We start from the raw sequence: 19,032 nt of genomic DNA, 5'->3' as shown, positions 1-19,032 counted from the left end.
GTGTCCTAGACTGGGCCCCTAAAGCAGCAGGAATGGGGTCCCAGAGCCCCTAAAGCAGCAGGAATGGTGTCCCACAGCCCCATTCCTGAGCCCCTAAAGCAGCAGGAATGGGGTCCCACAGCCCCTAAAGCAGCAGGAATGGGGTCCCAGAGCCCCTAAAGCAGCAGGAATGGGGTCCCAGAGCCCCTAAAGCAGCAGGAATGGGGTCCCAGAGCCCCATTCCTGAGCCCCTAAAGCAGCAGGAATGGTGTCCCAGAGCCCCTAAAGCAGCAGGAATGGTGTTCTAGACTGAGCCCCTAAAGCAGCAGGAATGGTGTCCCAGGCTGAGCCCCTAAAGCAGCAGGAATGGTGTCCCACAGCCCCATTCCTGAGCCCCTAAAGCAGCAGGAATGGTGTCCCAGAGCCCCTAAAGCAGCAGGAATGGGGTCCCACAGCCCCTAAAGCAGCAGGAATGGGGTCCCACAGCCCCATTCCCCACGTCCCACACCATTCCCTGCACGGCCCTCTCTCCTGGGCTCTGGTAACTCTTCTGCAGGCACGAGGCAATTCCTGCCCAGAGCCAGCACCTTTGAGCCTCACACAGGATTCCAGGGTCAGCCCTGCCCGCGGGATCATCCTCACAGGAAAGCCTGGCCTTGGAAAGGAAGCACCAGCTCAGACAGCAGCCAGGGCAGGGCAGGGCAGGGCAGGGCAGGGCAGGGAGCACAGCCCTGGCTGCTCCTGCTCCATGGGTGCCACTTCCATCCTCTGACAAACACCGGGAAATGGTGTCCCTGCAAATCCCAGCTTCCATTCCAAACCTCAGGTGATTTAGGGATTTCATTCTTTCATGCAAGAAACAGAGGGGAAAAGACCTCAGAGAGGAAAGGAGCTTGAGCACAGTCAGGATGGATCACAGCTGGGCACATTTGTACCAGGCAAAGTGGAACCACCTGGGAACCTCCTATAAGTACCTTGATTGTGGCTTGAGGGGCCATGATCTGTAATTATTCTCCAGGTGCCAGGAAAGAGGCCAAAGGGACAAAGAAGGATCCCAGCTTCAGGCTGGAAAGGTGGTAAGTCGGGGGTAAAAAGGTGGCACAGACTGGGAGGCAGCACAAAACACTTGGTGCTGCATTTACAGCTCTTGAGGATCCACCTTCAGAAAAATTTGGGGTTTCCAAATCCTAGCAGGTCCAATGACTGCATCTCCAATTGCAAGATTCAAAGAGCTACAGTTGTGTTGATCAGAGCTGTGACTGGGAAACAATGAGGTAAAATACAGACGCTGTTTTTTTCATGAAATCATCAGTTTGCACTGGAAGGGACTTTGAAGATCATTCACCCTTGGACACTTTCCCCTGTCCCAGGCTGCTCCAAGCCCTGTCCAACCTGGCCTTGGACATTCCCAGGGATGGAGCAGCCACAGCTTTGCCTGTGCCAGGGCCTGCCCACCCTCACAGGGAAGAATTTATTCCCAATATCCCAGCTAACCCTGCCCCTGGCAGGTTCAAATGCCCTTAGTGGATCACCTGCAGTAAAATCCCTGCTGGTAATTTCAAGGCTGGGACAAGGATTAGGCTTGTGAGGGCACAGTGCCCCTTCTCCATCCACCCTCCAGGCTCGTGGGTCACCTGCCCAGCAAGGGGCTCCTCAGTAGGGCCGCTGGGGTCTGGGCACCCCAGTCCTGGGGATTTATGAGCTGTCCTGCCACGGTCACCGTGCTGTGAGGTCCCTCTCCAGCATCACTCCGTGTGTTTTGGCCCTGATGGTTTGTCAGGGATTTCAGAGGGATGATGCAGAAGACAAACCTCCAGCCTGTTGCCAGAGAGGGACTCGGTTCTGGGATTAACCTCCAGCCTCAGCAGCGTGCCACAAATCCCAGCGCACGGACGGATCCTGCGCTCTGCAGGCTCGGGCACAAACACAGACACAGGACAGGCTGTCAGCTCCTCCCTGTGCCACGGGCTGTCAGCTCCAGAGGACATCAGCCCTGATTTTTTATTGTTCTGTGTGCCTTGCATAGAGCACAGATTGCTTAAGAGAATGGCACTCCGTGGAGTTTGACCCGGGAGCCCTGATAGTGAAAATAATGCACTTCTCACCAGAGCCACGGGAGACCAAAAGAGTAACTTCGGTCAATTAGTTTAACTTTGACTATAAATATTCCTTCTCATCCCTTGTGACCCTGTTAACAGCTCCGCTGGCAAACCCCGATTCTCTGGCAATATTTAAGCTGCCTGTCAGTTGGCAGAGCCCTGCTGGTGCCCGGCGCGGGGAGCAGAATAAGACCCGGCTGAGCGCAGTAAGTTCCCTTTCAGTTCTACCTCGAGTCGGGAGCTCCGTCGGGTTCGGGGCTCTGCCGGGCTGCTCCGGGCCCCGGCGAGCCGCGGTGGCCGGAGGAGGTGGATGGAGCTGGGGATGCTTTAAAAAGTGCCCCGAGGAGGCATTTGGAGCGCCGCGGTGCCTCGAGAGCCACGTGGGCTGCGCTGCTGATACAGGGCCGGCTGAGCGGCTTCATTCCCATGCCACGGGTGTCCCTTCCTCACAATCTCTGGCGAGGAAAGCGCCGCCGCCTGTGCCAGGCACCGGGGGACAGCGGGCTGTGAGCTGAATTCACAACACGGGCAAAATTTCCACTGGGCCGAGGCGGAGTGGGGATCTGGGAACCCGCGGCGCTTCCCTGCCCCGGGAGGAGCCGGAGCGGCACCTGCGGCAGCCCGGGAGTGTCCCTGCAGGGCATCTGCCCTCCCTGCCTGTGCCCCGGGCACGGCGGGGGCTGTCCCCCTGTCCGACCCCTCCGGAGGGACAGCCGGCCGCAGCCCTGTCCCCCTGTCCGACCCCTCCGGAGGGACAGCCGGCCGCAGCCCTGTCCCCCTGTCCGACCCCTCCGGAGGGACAGCCAGCCCCGGCCCGGCTCAGCCCCGCTGTCCCCGCTGTGTGCGGCTCTGCAGCTCCGGCCGAGCCGCGCTGTGACCCCAGGCGGACCCGGGCGCTCCCTGCGGGTCCCTCCCAGCTCGGGAGATTCCCTGATCGTGGGAGTCGGTGGGATTCTGGGATTCTGCCCCGCGGGGCCAGAGGTGGAAGGTGTCCCGGGCTGGAAGGAGCCGGCGGTGCCAGGGGGAGCTGGAGGTGTGGAGCAGGGCGAGCAGCTGCCCAGGCTGACATACCAAACTCTGTTTTTCCTTTCCTAGTCAGAGGTTAGGCGTGCCAGTAAAAACTCAGCAGCGGCCAAGACACATTGGCCCTTAAAGAGGTGAGATAGCAGCGCTGGCCATCAGCGCATCCCTGCCAGGAGGAGCTGGGATCCACAGGGATCCAGGGGCTCAGAAAGCATGGAAAAGGCTCTGCCGGGCTGCTGAGTGTCCCCAGTCCCAGCCTGGTGCTGGCACCGCTGCCCTCAACCAGATCAGGGCTCCCTGCCAGCTCTGGCACCGGCGCTGGAGGCTGCAGAGCCAGGATGCAGCTCCCAGCTGCGGGAAGCAGGCGCTGGGATGGTTCCTGTCCTGGGAACTCCTTATTTATTGCCCGACCTTTGGTAAAGGGATGAGCCCAGGGGTGCTGCAGGGCACGGGGCAGCCCTGGCCCTGCTCAGCCTGCAGCTCCTCCATCCTCCAGCTCCTCCCTCTGTGCTCTCCTGGTCACCCCCCTGGGCAGCCACCGGGGCAGGAGCATGGCCAGTCGTGCTCTGGGCGAGTCCCCAGGCCACAGGTGAGCCGAGGGCAGGTCCAGCTCAGCCCCACACCTGGACAGAGGTGTTGTGGAACCCGTGGGACGGGAGGCTGCCCCAGCCCGGCCTTGCTGCCCTCGGCTCAGAGGAAGAACTTGTCTGACCGCTCGTGATCCGAGCGTCCGTGCCGGGTGTCCCGGCGCCCCCGCCACACCTCCCGCAGCCTTCTGGCGGGGACAGCCTATAAGTGTCCCCTGACAAGTGCAGGAGAGGCCAAAGGACCCGGCCAGACGTGCGGGAAGGGAGCAGCAGACACCTGGCCCAGGTGTGCAGCGGCAGCGGGGCTGGTCTGGCTGCAGGCTGGTGACTGCTCCTCCTGGGGAATCCTCCTCGGCTCAGCAGGGTAAGAGGAACATCCCAAACCTGCTCTGTGCAGCCCTGAGGGCTCATTGGGGACCAACTGTGGCCACTGCCGAGCCAGGGACTGCCCAGGTGGCCTCAGCTGCCCCCCACCTCCCGTGCTGCTCTCAAAGTGTGCCTGAGCTGAGGCAAGGAGGACACGGGAAGGAACTGCATTAATTCAAACACCCGACCAACCTCCCTGCCTGGGCTTCACCCTGCCCCTTCTGCCAGGGGCAGCCCCAGGGGATGCCCCAGGGAGCCCTTCTGGGAAGCCCACAGCACTGCCATGCCTCAGTCAGGTGTTTCTGGAGAAGAAAATGGCTTTTTGTATTCCTTGGTGACACGTTGCCAGTCTCTGCTCCTGACAAGGAGCAGGGGAGGGACAGTTCCCTGGCTCAGGAGGAGACCCAAGTGCTCTGCACAGGGCTTGAGCTCTTGCTGTGGCAAAGGAGGAAAACGCCAGCCCTGCTGGGGCTGTTCGTGTGCCACCACTCTCTGCTGCCTTGTGAGGGACACGTTTGTGGCAGCAGCTCCTCATGGGGACCAGTCCTGCCACCCTGAGCCCCCCAGGCTGTCAGCCCCAGCTCTGCCCCTTCCCCCTGCCTGTTCCAGCTGTTTTCACCTCCTCTCTAATGCCCCCATTTCTCACCGGTCAGAAAACCAGCAGGAAATCCAGCAGCCAGCTGGCAGCATCTCCCCATCACAGCGAGGGACCCTGGATGGGGACAGGAGCCTGCCCCAGAGCCCTGGCAGCAGCAGCACCTCAGCACCCTGAGCTCCTCAAAGACCTGTCCCACCTGCCTGGGCTTTCCCTGGCCACCCACCCATCCTTCCCCAGGTGTGTGCAGCTGGACCCAGGCGTGCCCATGGAGCCCAGCAGCGTGCCCCCAGCCTCTGTGACCCCCTCGTGGGACGTGTTCCCCCAGCAGACCCTGGAGCCCGTGGACATCGCTGTGCTGGTGCTCTATTTCCTCTTCGTGCTCGCCGTGGGGCTCTGGGTGAGCAGACACCTCCAAAACTCCCTGGGTGCCCTGGTGTGCTGGAAAATGGGGCTGCTCTGCCTGGAATTGGGCTGCTTTCCTCCCAGCTCAGCCTGGAGGGGGCACTTTGCAGGTCCCTGTCCTCTCCCCAGCCTGGGACGTGTCCTCACTGTCCCTGGGGAGTGTCCAGGCCTGTGTTAGCCAAGGTTTTGAGAGCCCTGGTGAGGAAGAGGCTGTCTGAGTACAAACTATTGCTAACAATGATGTTTTGTTCATCCAGGAAGGAACTGCTGTCCTATAAATCACCTGTGCTTGTCCACAGGGGTCCAGACAGCAGATTCCTTAAATTATCACCATTGTCTGTATATAATTAGGGCAGAAGGACATCCTTTGGCTTGGCTTTTGTGGCGGCCTGGCTGTCGGGAGGCAGAGGGGAATAGCTGCTCCCTTTGGGTGTGGTGCATGGCCCAGAGCATGGCACGGATCACTGCCTGGGGAAGGGGAGCCCACGAGCCACGTGTGCCATGCCCAGCATTCCTCCCGGGTGCTCCTGACACCCAGGACTCTGCAGCTCTTGCCCAAAGCTGCTTTCCTTCCTTCCTGACCTGGAGGGATGGAGTTTGCCCAAAACATTCCATCGGGGCGCCCGGGTGATGGAAAACCGCCTGGGGCTCGGGGCACTCCCTCAGCCCCAGGACCTGCAGCAGCAAGTGTCCCTCAGGAAAGCCTTCTGGGGCAGCTGGGGGGCTGTGCTGGCAGCGCTGGGGCCGCCCTGAGCCCGTGCCCCCTGTGTGCCCGCAGTCCATGTGGAAGACGCAGCGCAGCACCGTCAAGGGCTATTTCCTCGCCGGGGGACAGATGGTCTGGTGGCCTGTGAGTACCCCTGTCCCCAGCCCAGGGCCCTGTGCTGCACCAGCGCTCCTGCTGGGGCTCTGCCTGCCTCTCCAAACAGGAATGAACGGCCAAAAGTTGCTCCTGTGCTGTGCCAGTTTGATGCTGGCGAGGCCCAGCCCAATGCCTCACACAACCTGGCTGCTTCTGGAGATTTCCAGAATTCCCTGGGGTCCCCAGCACGGACACAGCTCTGTGCTGAGCCTGGGCTGTCTCAGCTGGGCTGGGCTGGTCCCTCAGCAGGTGCTGATGCCAGAATTTGACATTTTTACCTGTCCCCCCACCTTCTCTGCTCACCCACAAGAACCGGGTGCTTTGGAAGCAGGATGGTCCTGAGCACAAATGGGCAGTGAATGGTGAAAGAAGCTGGAGAGAGGTGCCCAGGCCACTGAACCTGTAGGGAAAAGAGGAAGGTGGCAGAGGCTGATGAGGATTCACGTCCTCTGCAGGCAGGAGCAGGGACAGCTCCCTGTGCCCCCTATGCCAGGGCTGATTTCTCCCTTTCCCCAGGTGGGCGCATCCCTGTTTGCCAGCAACGTGGGCAGCGGGCACTTCATCGGCCTGGCAGGCTCGGGAGCTGCCTCGGGCATCGCAGCCACAGCCTACGAGTGGAACGTGAGTGGCTGCAGCCCTCCCTGCCCTCCCTGCGGGCTCAGCCCCGCTCCTGCTGCCGGCCGGGCAGCCCCAGCCGCGGGGACGCTGCCCCAGCCCGGCCCGGAGCCCCTCCGACCCTGCCCTTCCCTCCATGGCAGGGGATGTTCTGTGTGCTGGTGCTGGCCTGGCTCTTCCTGCCCATCTACATCGCCGCGGGGGTAGGTGGGGCTGGCTGTCCCGGGCTGGGGAGGGATGGAGGGAGGGAGGGATGGATGGATGGAGAGAGGGATGCGCTCCCTCCGCTGCTCCTGGCGCTGCTCCCCTGGCCCGGCTGGGGCGGCAGGGCTGCGGGCAGGGGGCTCGGGCTGCGGGCAGGGGGGGGATCTCGGGCTGCGGGCAGGGGGCTCGGGCTGCGGGCAGGGGTCTCGGGCTGCGGGCAGGGGGCTCGGGCTGCGGGCAGCCCCGGCAATGGGGATGGGGACTCATGCAGAGCCCCGTGCAGCATCGCAGCAGAGCCAAAGCCCAGCCCAGGGCAGCCCCCGGGGCCCTCCTGCTCCTGTCCCGCTGCAAACACCCCCAGAGCTCCCTGGGGAGCCCCTGGCAGCTCCGGGGTGCCCCAAGGACTATCCCCCCTCCCCTCACTCCGTGTCCCTCCGTAGGTTACGACCATGCCCGAGTATTTGCAGAGACGTTTTGGAGGCAAGAGGATTCAGATATTCCTGGCCATTCTCTACTTGTTCATCTACATCTTCACCAAAATATCTGTAAGTCGGAAAAAAAAAAAAGAAAAAGGGAAATGAATTGGATTGAATTAATTTTGGAAATCTGTGCTGAGCAGTGAGGCTGAGAAATGCAAGGAGTGGCTGTGCCTGGATGAGCAGAGAAGGGTTTGTGATCAAACCACCCGAGGAAGAGTGACTCTGTTTTTTTGAGAACCCACACAAAAAGGAGTGGCTTCTCTTTTTTTGCTCAGCTGGCACCCGGCTGCGTGTTCCAGCAGGAGGGAAAGCTCGTGTCAGTGTCCTGAGCAGTAGTCCATGGAAAGGTGGGGCTGTGAGGGTGCATGTGGTGGTTGGTAGATTTTGCACCCCTGGCAGCTCCCCCAGTTTCTCCCCTTTGCACATTTATTGCCTGTGCAGACACCAGGTGCTGTTATGGCAGGATGGAGGAGCTGGGACAGGGTTGGAAGAGAAGTCTTCATTCCTTTATTGCACCTGTTTGAATCAATAACTGAATGAAGCCTTGCACAACAGCCTGGTGGCTGTTCATTAACTGCCAGCCAGGGCACGGATCCGTGAAACACACAGATCCCTGCTGGGGTTTTTCCTGTCCCAGAGGGGAACACGGTGTCTGACCCTGCCTCTTGGAGTGCCAGGACACAGGGGATGGCTTCCCAGGGCCAGAGGGCAGGGCTGGGTGGGACACTGGGCAGGAATTATTCTGGGAGGGATGTGAGGCACAGGGTGCCAGAGCAGCTCTGGCTGGCCCTGGATCCCTGGAGTGTCCCAGGTCAGGCTGGATGGGCTTGGAGCAGCCTGGCACAGTGGGAGGTGTCCCTGCCATGGCAGGGGTGGTGCTGGGTGGGCTCTGAGGTCCCTTCCAGCCCAAAGCACTCCAGGGTGGTGTGGAATGGGTGTGAGTGCTGGGCTTCAGGTGGTGCCGATGAGGAAGGCTGAGCTTCTCCTCTAGATCAAATTAAAGGAATCCATTCCCACCTGCTGGGGTGTCTGACAGTGCAGCTCCTGTGCTCAGGGTGTGTGACACCTGCCTGCCCCCCTCTGCCCGTCCTGGAGCTCTCCTGTCCCTTTGTCACCATGCTGCAGAGCTGCTTGGGCAGGGCTGGGCCCAGCCCTGGGGACATTCTGCTGGGGACATTCCCTGTCCCCATGGCAGCAGGGACAATCCCTGCAGCGTGTGACAGTGACAGTGCTGTCCTTGCAGTGGGACAGTGACAGTGCTGTCCCTGCAGTGTGTGACTGTCACTCTGCTGTCCCTGCAGTGTGGCTGTCACTCTGCTGTCCCCGCAGTGTGTGACAGTGCTGTCCCTGCAGTGTGACTGTCACTCTGCTGTCCCCACAGTGTGTGACTGTCACTCTGCTGTCCCTGCAGGTGGACATGTATGCTGGGGCCCTGTTCATCCAGCAGGCTCTGCACTGGGACCTGTACATCGCCGTGGCCGGGCTGCTGGCCATCACTGCCGTGTACACCGTGTCTGGTGGGTGCTGGGGACCCTCCTGCCCTGACCTGACCCTGACCAGCACTGACCCTGCACTGACCTGACCCTGACCTGCCCCTGACCCTGCACTGACCTGACCCTGACCCTGCCCCAGACCCCGCACTGACCCTACCCCAGACCCTGCCCCAGCCCTGCCCAGCCAGCTGAGACATCCAGGTGTCCCAGGCCAGGCTGGACACTGGGGCTGGAGCACCTGGGGCAGTGGGAGGTGTCCCTGCCGTGGCAGGGGTGGCACTGGGTGGGCTCTGAGGTCCCTTCCCACCCAAGCCATTCCAGGATTCCATGGCTCATGCCATGCACTATGTCCAGCCTGGTTTTGCCGTGAGTGTGGATACTGGGGTGGGAGAGCAATAGAAAATTCATCTTTTTAGAAATAATTGCCAGGTGTGGGTAAGTGAAGGCTCCTCAGAGGCTGCCCCAGGTGGGTGCAGGTCTGCTGTGCCTCGAGGAGGAGCTCTGCAGGGCATTCCCAGGGCACATTTCCCCTGTTTTCCTGGAGGTGTGAGGGATTTGCAGCACAATGAGCCGTGTAATGCAGAAAGACTCCGGGCTTGGATGCCCTTTCAAGGCTTAGGAGTGGCCAAATGGAAAACAGCCACACAGGCAAATAAAGGTTATTCCTTTCCCACTGCTCACCCCCAGTGATGTAAAACCACAACCCCTTTTTTCCCTCCTCCTTTTTCAGCTTGGGCTTTGTTTTAGAGCTTTTCCATGCATTGCCCGTAGAACTGCTTCTGCTTTTGGCTTCCAATGACAGAAGGGTGACTCACGATGACTCAGATCCCGAGGAATTCCAGAGTGCCACCGGACAGAACCCCCAGCATGGACAGAACCCCCAGCCAGGCTCGGGGCTCAGCCTGTGCTGCTGGGCAGGCTGTGAAGGGCTGTGCAGAGCCAACCCAGCTCAGCCCAGGCTGTGTCCCTGTGCCCTGCAGGTGGCCTGGCAGCTGTGATCTACACGGATGCCCTGCAGACCCTCATCATGCTCATCGGGGCCGTGTCCCTCATGGTCTTCAGTGAGTGTTTGCCTGGGCCTTTGTCACTTGCACTGGGACAGGAGCCTCACCCAGTTAAATATTAGGGAGAAATCCTTCCCTGGAGGGTGGGCAGGCCCTGGCACAGGGTGCCCAGAGCAGCTGTGGCTGCCCCTGGATCCCTAGCAGTGCCAGGCTGGACGGGGTTTGGAGCAGCCTGGGGCAGGGGAAGGTGTCCCTGCCATGGCAGGGTGGCACTGGGTGGGCTTTAGGGTCCCTCCCAACCCAAACCATGGCAGGATCCTGTGGTTCCACAGGAGGGGCAGCACCCACTCCAGCCAGCAGTGAGTGCCTGCCCCTCCCCAGCCCCTGTGAGAATCAAGAGCTGCTGATTTTAAGGAATCCTTGTGGAGCATCACCCACAGTGACCCAGGGGCTCGAACCAGAGTCCTGACCTGGGGGATGCAGTAACAGCTTCTCGTGACCCATTCCAGGTTTTATTGAAGTTGGTGGCCTGGAAGGTTTGCAGGCAAAATACTTTGGTGCCATCCCCAGCATCCGTCAGGAGAACAGCAGCTGTGGCCTGCCCAGGGAAGATGCTTTCCACATCTTCAGAGACCCTGTCAACTCTGACCTGCCCTGGCCAGGCGTGCTGGTGGGAATGACCATCCCCTCCCTGTGGTACTGGTGCACAGACCAGGTGGGTCACTGCCTGCTCCTGGGCTTGGGTGGATCCCATTGCAGACCTGGGGGTTGCCACCTCACCTGGACTGATGTTCTGAGGGGCATCATCAGTGTAATCCTATTTTACCGTCAGCAAAATCAGATCTAATCAGATCAGTCCTAAAGAAGGAAATCTTGATATGCACAACTAAGTGTTAGTAATCATCTCCGTGGGAAAAGGGGTAAGAACGTGTTTGTGTGTGAATCCCAGTCTATAAAGAAGTCTTTTGTTTGTTTGTTTGCATTTTAACTCGATCCTCTCCTTCCTTGTGAACCACCTGTGAATTTCTTCTCTCACCTTTCCCGGGGTCTGGCTCCCATCCCTCCCAGTGACCCCATCAGAGCCCTAAAACACCTCCTGCTGCTCCAGCTGTGCTTTTCTTCCTCTTTTATTTAACTCTGCCCATTTCAGCTCTCTCCTGCTCCTTGGCCAGGCTTCTCCAAGGGGCCAGGGAAGTCCCCAGAGCAGGAAGAACGGAAAATCCTGGGCATGGGTAGGCGAGGGTCAGGCCCTGCAGCACAGAGTCCTCCCAGGCTGGGCTGGAATGGCACAGAGCAGTGCCTGTGCTTCTGAAAGGAGCCAGGATCCAAAGCAGGGGCTCCAGAGGCACAGCCAAGCTCTGTGATCACCCTCTGGGACTTGCAGAGTTCACTGGAGATCAAAGTCAGGATCGCTCCATCCCGGCCAGCTCCTGCTGCTGGCAGCCAACCACAGCCATTCCTTCATTCCTAGGTCATTGTTCAGAGGTCCCTCGCTGCCAAAAACCTCTCCCACGCCAAAGGAGGCTCCTTGATGACCTCCTACTTGAAGATTTTGCCCCTCTTTATGATGGTAATGCCAGGCATGATCAGCCGGGTTCTCTTCCCAGGTAAGTGCTGAGGGAGAGATCTCTCCCTGCCTCTGGCCGTGCCGCCTGCACGGGGCTGGAGAAGCCCTTCCTCAGTCAGCTGGGAGGTTCCAGTGCCCAGCAGTGAAGAAAAGTCCTTCCAGGGAGGAGCTGGGGGGCACAGGTCCTGCCAGAGCAGCCCCAGCCGTCCCTGAGCTGAGCCAGCCCAGTGTCCCTGGCTGGGAGCCCCCCAGGCTCTCCAGTGTTCCCCCCAGAGAGCACTGACAGCGTTCAGCACGGAGCCTGCTCAGAGACACTGCTGTGCAGCCTGGGAACGCTGCCTCTCACTCCCCACTGCTTCTTTCAGATCTGGTGGCTTGTGCAGACCCAGACATTTGCCAAAAAATCTGCGGCAACCCCTCTGGCTGTTCTGATATTGCTTACCCCAAGCTGGTGTTGGAGCTCCTGCCCGTAGGTAAGAGCCTGGGGATGGTTCTGGCACGGTGGGGTTGGCAGGTGGCAGCCACAGGCGTCTGGGAGAGAGGCTCAGAGAGGCAAACAGCCTGGAGCTGTCATTGTGTGGGGTTTGTGTGGGGTCAACCTACCGCTGCCATTTGAACTGGAGCTAAAACCAGTTTAAAAGTCTGTCCCAGCCCACAGGAGACCTGGGGCCGCCCTGCAGCGGAGCCTCTGGGCGTTCCTCAGGGCGGCTCTGCCTCTCCTTGTTGCCAGGGCTCAGGGGCCTGATGATGTCCGTGATGATAGCAGCCCTCATGTCCTCCCTGACTTCCATCTTCAACAGCTCCAGCACCATCTTCACCATGGACCTCTGGAAGCACCTCCGGCCCCGCTGCTCCGAGTGGGAGCTGATGGTGGTGGGCAGGTGGGGACGGCTGGGTGGGCTCAGAGCCTGTGCCAGGCACACCTGGGCACGGCTGTCAGGGAGCACCACCTGCCCAGCTGGGGCAGGGGGACACCTGGGTCAGTCTCACCTGAGCAGCAGGAGAAGCAGGGCCTTGTGGTGGTGTGAGGTCCCCAGGACGAGGTGAGAGATGAGAATCTGACTCCAGGTGCTCAGAAGGCTGATTTATTATTTTATGATATGATATTATATTAAAAGAAATGCTATAGTAAAACTATACTAAAGAAAGAGAAGGGATGCATCAGAAGGCTGAACGAGAATGACAATGAAAGCTCGTGACTGACCCCCAGAGTCTGACCCAGCTGGTGGGGATTGGTCATTAATTAGAAACAATTCACACGGAACAGATCAAAGATGCACCTGTTGGTAAATGGGTTAGGCTTAGACCACATTCCCAAGCAATCAGATAATTATTGATTTCATTGTTTTCTGAGGCCTCTCAGCTTCCCAGGAGAAAATCCTGGGCAAAGAGGATTTTTCAGAAAATGTCCTGGTGGCGGGGCCCGAGCTCACAGGAAGGGCCCCTCTGTCTCACGCAGGGTCTTTGTGCTGCTGCTGACCGTGGTGTCCATCCTGTGGATCCCCCTGGTGCAGGCTGGCCAGGGTGGGCAGCTCTTCATCTACATCCAGTCCATCAGCTCCTACCTGCAGCCGCCCGTGGCCGTGGTCTTCATCCTGGGCTGCTTCTGGAAGAGAGCCAACGAGAAGGTAGCGGCCCTGCCGGCCCGGGAGCAGCCCTCCAGCCCTGCTGGATGCTGCTCCAGCCCTGAATCCCCTCCCTTCCCTCCCCAGGGAGCCTTCTGGGGGCTGCTGCTGGGGCTGCTGCTGGGCGGGGTGCGCCTGGTGCTGGATTTCATCTACCCCGAGCCGCGCTGCGGGCAGCCCGACGGCCGGCCAGCTGTGCTCAGGCACATGCACTACCTCTACTTCTCCATGGTGCTGGGGGCCACCACCAGCCTCACCGTGCTCCTGGTCAGCCTGGCCACCGAGCCCCCGGCCCCCGAAATGGTGCGTGTGCCCCCCGGCCCCAAACGCCTCCCTGGTGCTGCCTCCTGGGGGAATCACTGCAGTGTGAGCCCTGCTCACTCCTGGTGTAGGGGCACACCTGGGGCACTGAGCCCTCCTCTGCTGCAGCCCCTGTGCTGCTCTTTCTGCTTTGGGGCCCATCAGCCCCACCCTGGACACTGGTCCACAGGGGATCCCACCACGAGCTGCTGTTAAGCTCAAGTGTGTGTGTTTCATCCATGACAAATTAGCCTTTTTACCTCTGTTTGCCAAGAGATTCCAGCTTTTGGGTCATCTTTACCGACTCTCTCACTAACTTAGCAAGGAAACATTTTTACTCACAGAAAGAGAAGCCCAGTGCAGGGAGCACCTCTCCCCTGGAGCAGGTGGATGTCCCAGTGCTGGGGCTGCAGGAAGGCCCTGAGAGCAGAAAGGAGGGGCAGGGGGGCTGCAGAGCTCACCCAGCAGCTCATCCTCTTGCTTCAGGACAGGACTAACCCCGAACCCAGAAATGCCCAGCAAGAGAGGTGCCTGCAGGTCTCTGATCAGTGCAGAGCTCACCTGCCCTCCCTGTCACAGATTCTCATCTCCAGCCTGAATCTTTCCAGCTTTATGTGCTGCTCCTCCCTCTCTATCCACATTGCCACTGAGAACACTCCTCTACAATGACTCCTGCAGATATTTGAAGGAAAAAACCCCTATTTTCCACCTGTTGCCTCTTCTCTCAGTGCCCCCACTTCAAGCCAGCCCTCCCTGGCCACAGTTTCTGTTCTTTTTGCCCCTCCCTGCCCTGCTGTCCGTCTGTGCCCAGGGACAGTCCTGCCCAGAGCTGGCCCCTCGCTGCAGACCTCACAGACCCATTTTTGGGGCTGGAGGCCAAGCAGCCCTGCCCAGAGGGCACAGCCGCGGGGCAGGAGGGGGATTTGGGCCGCTGTGAGCCCCGGGGCAGGGTTCCTGAGCCTCCCCCTCGCTGCCAGCAGATCAGCCGGCTGACCTGGTTCACCCGCGGGGATGCCCCGGCCCGGCAGGAGCCGCCGCAGCTGGAGCTGAGCCCCGCTCCCGAGAGCGGCCCCGAGGGCACCAAAGGTCAGTGACCCCCACCCCCGGCGTCCCGAGCAGCCGGCAGGACGGGGAACGTTAGAGCTCCTTCCTCTGGAGCTCCAGGGTGTGCTGATGGAACCACGGAATTAAAGAACAGAGAGTGTGCTCGGGGGGGGGGGGGACCCCCGGATCCCCCAGCCCAGCCCTGGCCCTGCTCTGACCCCCAACAATCCCACCCTGGGCATCCCTGGAGCCCTGGCCAAACCCTCCTGCAGCTCTGGCAGCCTCGGGGCCGTGCCCAGCCCTGGGGAGCCTGGGCAGCGCCAGCACCCTCTGGGGAAGAGCCTTTCCCTGAAATCCATCCCAAACCCCCTGTCACAGCCCCAGCCGTGCCCTGGCTCTGTCCCTGTCCCAGAGCCGAGCTGGGAGCTGCCCCTCGGGAGGAGCTGCAGAGTACAGGGAGCTCTGACACCCATCTCCTCCTCTCCAGGGCCAAAAAGGCTTCACCTGACATTTTACCTGAGCAGGAGTCCAGGTTTTTTTCAGCTCTTGATGGCATTACAAAAGCTGGAAGCCAAGGAGCTGGGTGGGGTACAGAGCCACGGCCACTGTGCTGTGGCACCTACTGCCAGAAGCGGCTGGAAAAGGGGAGGGTGGAGGAAAACACAATAACATTGATGAAATTCCCTGTTTTCCAGCAGTGTTCTCTGACCAGCTCCAGCAGCAGGGAGAGCCCAGAGCCCTGGGCTGAGCTCTTGGCAGGGCAGTGAAGGAGGATGTGCATGTGTTAAAGCTTGTGCCGGTCGGGATTGGGCCCAGCCCTGTGCAGAGCTGCCTGTGTGCTCCAGGATTCCCAGCCTGTTTCTGCCAGGCTCAGCCCTGTTTATGTAACATGTCAGCCGTGCTGCTGTCCCTTTGATCTGGGACAAGCTGTTGTGGTTAATGAGTTACGGCGCAGCTCCCCTGCTGCTGGGCAGTCTCGCACTTGCTGGACGTGAGCTTCCCCAGCTGTAAAGATGTGTCCCGAGGCTCTGGGGAGTCCAGGTTCCAGGTGTGGCAGGGATGGACCAGAGCAGCACTTACCTGGGGGGCAGCAGCCGGAGTTTTAGGTTTGGGTTATCCCTACCAGGGCTGCTGGAGGAGCAGAGGCTGAGCTCAGAGCTGCAGGGAGGATGGGCCGGGCGCTGGCTGCAGGGTGCCCGGGCAGCGCAGGGCTGTGTCTGCACACCAAACCCCGCAGAGCAGCACCGGGCACTCCTGGCTCATCCCTCCCCTCCTGTTGCAGGCGCAGCCGAGGCCAAGGGCAGCTCCAAGCTGCTGCGCACCTTGCTGTGGCTCTGCGGGATGGAGCGCAGGCAGGACGGGGCTGAGAGCCCGCCCCGGGCTGAGCCCCTGCCCGCCGTGTCCCTGGAGGAGGAGCCCCTGGTGAAGCACGTCCTGAACATCAACCTGCTGCTGTGTGTGTGTGCTGGCGTCTTCCTCTGGGCGTACTTCGCATAGCCGGGGGGCTGCCGGCCCACGCACCGCCGTCTAATCCTAACTGGTGTAAATATTAATGATTAGCAGAGGGTTAATGTAATTCTTAATGCTTTCTAAATTTTATTTCTTTATTTAAGACATTTTAAAGACATAATATTTTCCTTATTTCTAATGGGGGCCTGGCTGTGCCCAGGGCCGAGCGCTTGGCACTGGCGCCGTCAGACCCCGCCTGGCACCAACCAGCTGAGGAAGGTTGGTTTGGTTATTTTAAATATTTAATTTTGCTCTTTGGCCTTAGAGCACTGCCTGGAATTCAGGAAGCCTGGAATCTCTTCCTATTTATGCCTCTATAACCAGCTACGACCACTTGGGTGCCCTTTGGTTCAGCCCCTCTGGCCTTGGGGGACAGCAGTGACACCTCGAGTGCCCAGAGCAGAGCCAGGGGCTGTTCTCTGATGTGCCTCTGGCTCAGCTGTGCCTGTTCAGCTCCTTCCCTGTGTGCAGCAAGTGCTGATGGACCTGTCTGGCCGAGTTACCACCACCGACACTCCAAGGGCAGCACCAGCACCAGCCTGGAAGCTGCCCCACAACTGCTGCTGGGGGCACCTGAAGGACCTAAACCAGCCAGGTGTGCCAGGACAGGGGTGCCCAGGGTCAGCCCCCCATGGCCTGGGCACACACAGCCCTGCTGGGAGTGCCTCAGTGGAGAGCCCTGGGCTGGGGACCATGCCTGGCCCTGGGGCCCATCCCTGGCCCTGGGGACCATGCCTGGCCCTGGCCTCGTGCAGCTGCAAGAAACATTAAAGAGTGAGATCTGGTCCCTGCCTGCCTGGAGTCTGTGGGCTGGGGGGGCTGCCAAGACCTCTGGGCCCCGTGGCCAGGATGGAGGAGGCTCCTCCTGGAGCCCCTCGGCTGCCCTGGCTCCCTGCTCCCTGCCCAGCCTGCTGGGGCTTCCCAGAACTCAATAAATACTGTAGGGTCATAGCAAACCTCACCCCCAGAGCTGGCAGCACCCTGTGTGCAGGCAGTGACCACAGCAGGAGCACCTGCAAACCTGCAGCAGCTCCTGTTAAACCACACAAAGGGAATTGGCACTGGGGGAACCTTCCTGAGCCTGTGAAACACTGCTGGGAACCCTGGGGGAGAGAGGCACCGACAGTTTGGGGGATAAACATCAAAATCAGTCACAGGACTGGAGTCTGTGGCTCTTCAAGCTGAATTTGGAGTTGCAAAGATTTGTTACAGGGCTGACGTGGTGACAGGAGGGTATCACAGCGCTCCCACTGAAGTCCTTAAGGGAAAACCAAGCTGAGCAGCCAGTGCCTCCAAGCTACACAGTGCAGGGGATCACTGTGACCTTCAGGACCCACTGGAAGCAACAAAACTAGAATAAAGATGCCTTAAGTTGACAAAAAACAATCTTTAATTTTATAAATGTTCACTCAACTTCTGAATCCAAACAGCTGTTTCAAAGTTCTTTCAAAATTCAACCGTTTTCAACAAAAGCACAAACCCCATTTCCACGGTTTCCTCGTGAAACAGTTGCCAGTTGCACATGAACAAAGCAGGTTAATACAAATAACTACGAAATCAGGGTAAGTACTGCTCCTAAGTAGCAATGAAATGATTAAAGAGACAGAAGTTCCTCCTACAGCACGACAGTCCTTCAAGGCACTGGATGCATCCACAGTTCCACAGGTGACTGAGAACCAGCAGTCACCACCAGCACTGGGGCAGGGTTTGGTTCATGGCTTGAGGCGAATCTGCAGCAAATCCGAGAGGGAATGTCCCTTGGCAGAGGGAATGTCCCTTGGGAGAGAGGAAACGTCCCTTGGGAGGCAGCTCCTGGGACGGGCTAAGAACTACAGAGAACCACTAACCGTGCCGTGGGAAGGGTTATTTCCGTAATACAGACATGCACTTTAAATAACTAACGTTCTGCTTCTTATTCTTTTGGAATTTCTGCTCACACCACCTGTATCAGCACTGACCACGCTTCCTAGGCGAGTTCCTGCAGGAATTCACTCCTTCCATCCAAGAGTTTGAAAACCGTTGTCCAGACCCAGATCATTAAACTTCTTCTGAGAGCAAAACCTGGCCAAAGGCTGGGGCTCCGTTTTCTGAGAGGTCTGCTGCAGCCTGGGCCAGCCCGGAGCTCAGCGTGCCCAGGGCCCGGTGCCAGCTGTGCCCAGCTGTGCCCAGCTGTGCCAGAAGAAGCCTTTCCCTGTCAGGTCTGCGGGTTTCCCCCCGGAGGAGCTGGAAGGCGGTGCCGTAGCGGCTCACAGCGCGGTGCTCTCCGTGTCATTGTCAATGTCCAGCAGCAGGCGGGTGTGCAGCTCTCTGCCCAGCTCTGCAGGAGGCTCTGGAGGAGGGTTTGCAAGTGGCTCTGGAATACTGGAATTAGAGTCTGCACAAAAAGGGAACAGCAAGTTTAGCAGCCGGGCCAGGGCCAGCTCACGGAGTCGGGGGGTCCGGGGCATCTCCTTGGACAGAGAAGGGAAAGCAAAGATCAACGAAGGCCCTGGGAACAGAGCTGGCCCCTGTGGGCACACCGGGCTGAGCCCAGCTGAACAGCTCAGACTGCTCCCCTACAGAGCCTGGGCAGAGAACAGAAACCCACTTCTTCCTGAAGGAGGGGACACCGAGCCTGATTTAGGATCAGATTCCCCAATGCCCCCGGAGAGCTACTCTGGACTTTCACTCAAAACACTCAGCAAAATAATCTGGCACCTAAATCATCCAGCAGGGAACACCACCTGTGACTCTGAGAAGCAACAGGAACGAGGATGGTGTCAGAAGGAGGCAGAAGCTAGTTACACCAATGCAGATTAAACCTCTCTCCTGTGTGCACAGGGCATGCCATGGTCTTTGCCTCTTCTGAGGAGAGGAGGATTTTGTTCAAGCCAAGGTGTCCACAAAGGACCACAAAATGCTGCATCTCTGGTGTCCGACTGCCCTGGCAGCTAGAATTATCAGACCAGAAAAATCCCCAGCAGCTCAAGAAAGGGTAACTGAAAATCTTGTCAGGATTTTAGAAAGCTGATTTACAATGTGCCATGACATCCCTTACTGCAGTCCAGCAGCTGCTCCGCATAGGAAGTAATTTAGATCACTTAGATCAACAAAAAATCCAAATAAATGCCTTGTTTTCAAGCACAGGAGGTGCAGACAGGCATCCTAGAGAGACTGGGACTCATAACTCAAGCATGAAATCCTGAAGTTAACCCAGAAGTTGCTGCAGAAAAGCTCAAGTTGAAGATTTCTGAGCTAAATGACCTGGAAGAGGGGGAAGCAGCCCCTGAGTGCAGC

The 19,032-nt window shown here is 59.2% G+C and overlaps 2 protein-coding genes across 7 annotated transcripts in view; one reads left to right on the top strand and one right to left on the bottom strand.

Annotated features, from left to right (window-relative positions):
- Positions 1–5,874: 5,874 nt before the first annotated feature.
- Positions 5,875–15,744, top strand: SLC5A11 (solute carrier family 5 member 11; the record flags this gene model as incomplete). Its single annotated transcript, XM_084216428.1, has 14 exons — positions 5,875–5,904; positions 6,433–6,537; positions 6,675–6,734; positions 7,176–7,280; positions 8,626–8,731; positions 9,688–9,768; positions 10,221–10,426; positions 11,183–11,318; positions 11,644–11,751; positions 12,009–12,159; positions 12,738–12,906; positions 12,991–13,206; positions 14,184–14,289; positions 15,530–15,744. Exons 1-14 carry the CDS (start codon positions 5,890–5,892, stop codon positions 15,742–15,744), a joined length of 1,779 nt encoding a protein of 592 aa, XP_084072554.1. The 5' UTR covers positions 5,875–5,889.
- A 1,384-nt stretch (positions 15,745–17,128) lies between these two features.
- Positions 17,129–19,032, bottom strand: part of ARHGAP17 (Rho GTPase activating protein 17) — a 42,101-nt gene continuing 40,197 nt past the window's right edge. For 2 of the 6 annotated variants that reach the window (XM_084216223.1, XM_084216228.1), the window contains one exon: positions 17,129–18,130. In XM_084216223.1, the coding sequence (XP_084072349.1) occupies positions 18,003–18,130 (128 nt within the window). In that variant the 3' untranslated portion in view covers positions 17,129–18,002. Of the gene's footprint in view, positions 18,207–19,032 lie in introns of all 6 variants that reach the window. The other 4 variants (XM_084216225.1, XM_084216224.1, XM_084216227.1 and 1 more) reach the window with 3 other exon arrangements.

The sequence above is a fragment of the Fringilla coelebs genome, assembly GCF_963513975.1.
Source record: "Fringilla coelebs genome assembly, chromosome: 16".
In the NCBI taxonomy this organism is placed as follows: Eukaryota; Metazoa; Chordata; class Aves; order Passeriformes; family Fringillidae; genus Fringilla; species Fringilla coelebs.
The sequence above is the reverse complement of the archived record's forward strand: the minus strand, read 5'-3'. Positions and strand labels throughout refer to the sequence as shown.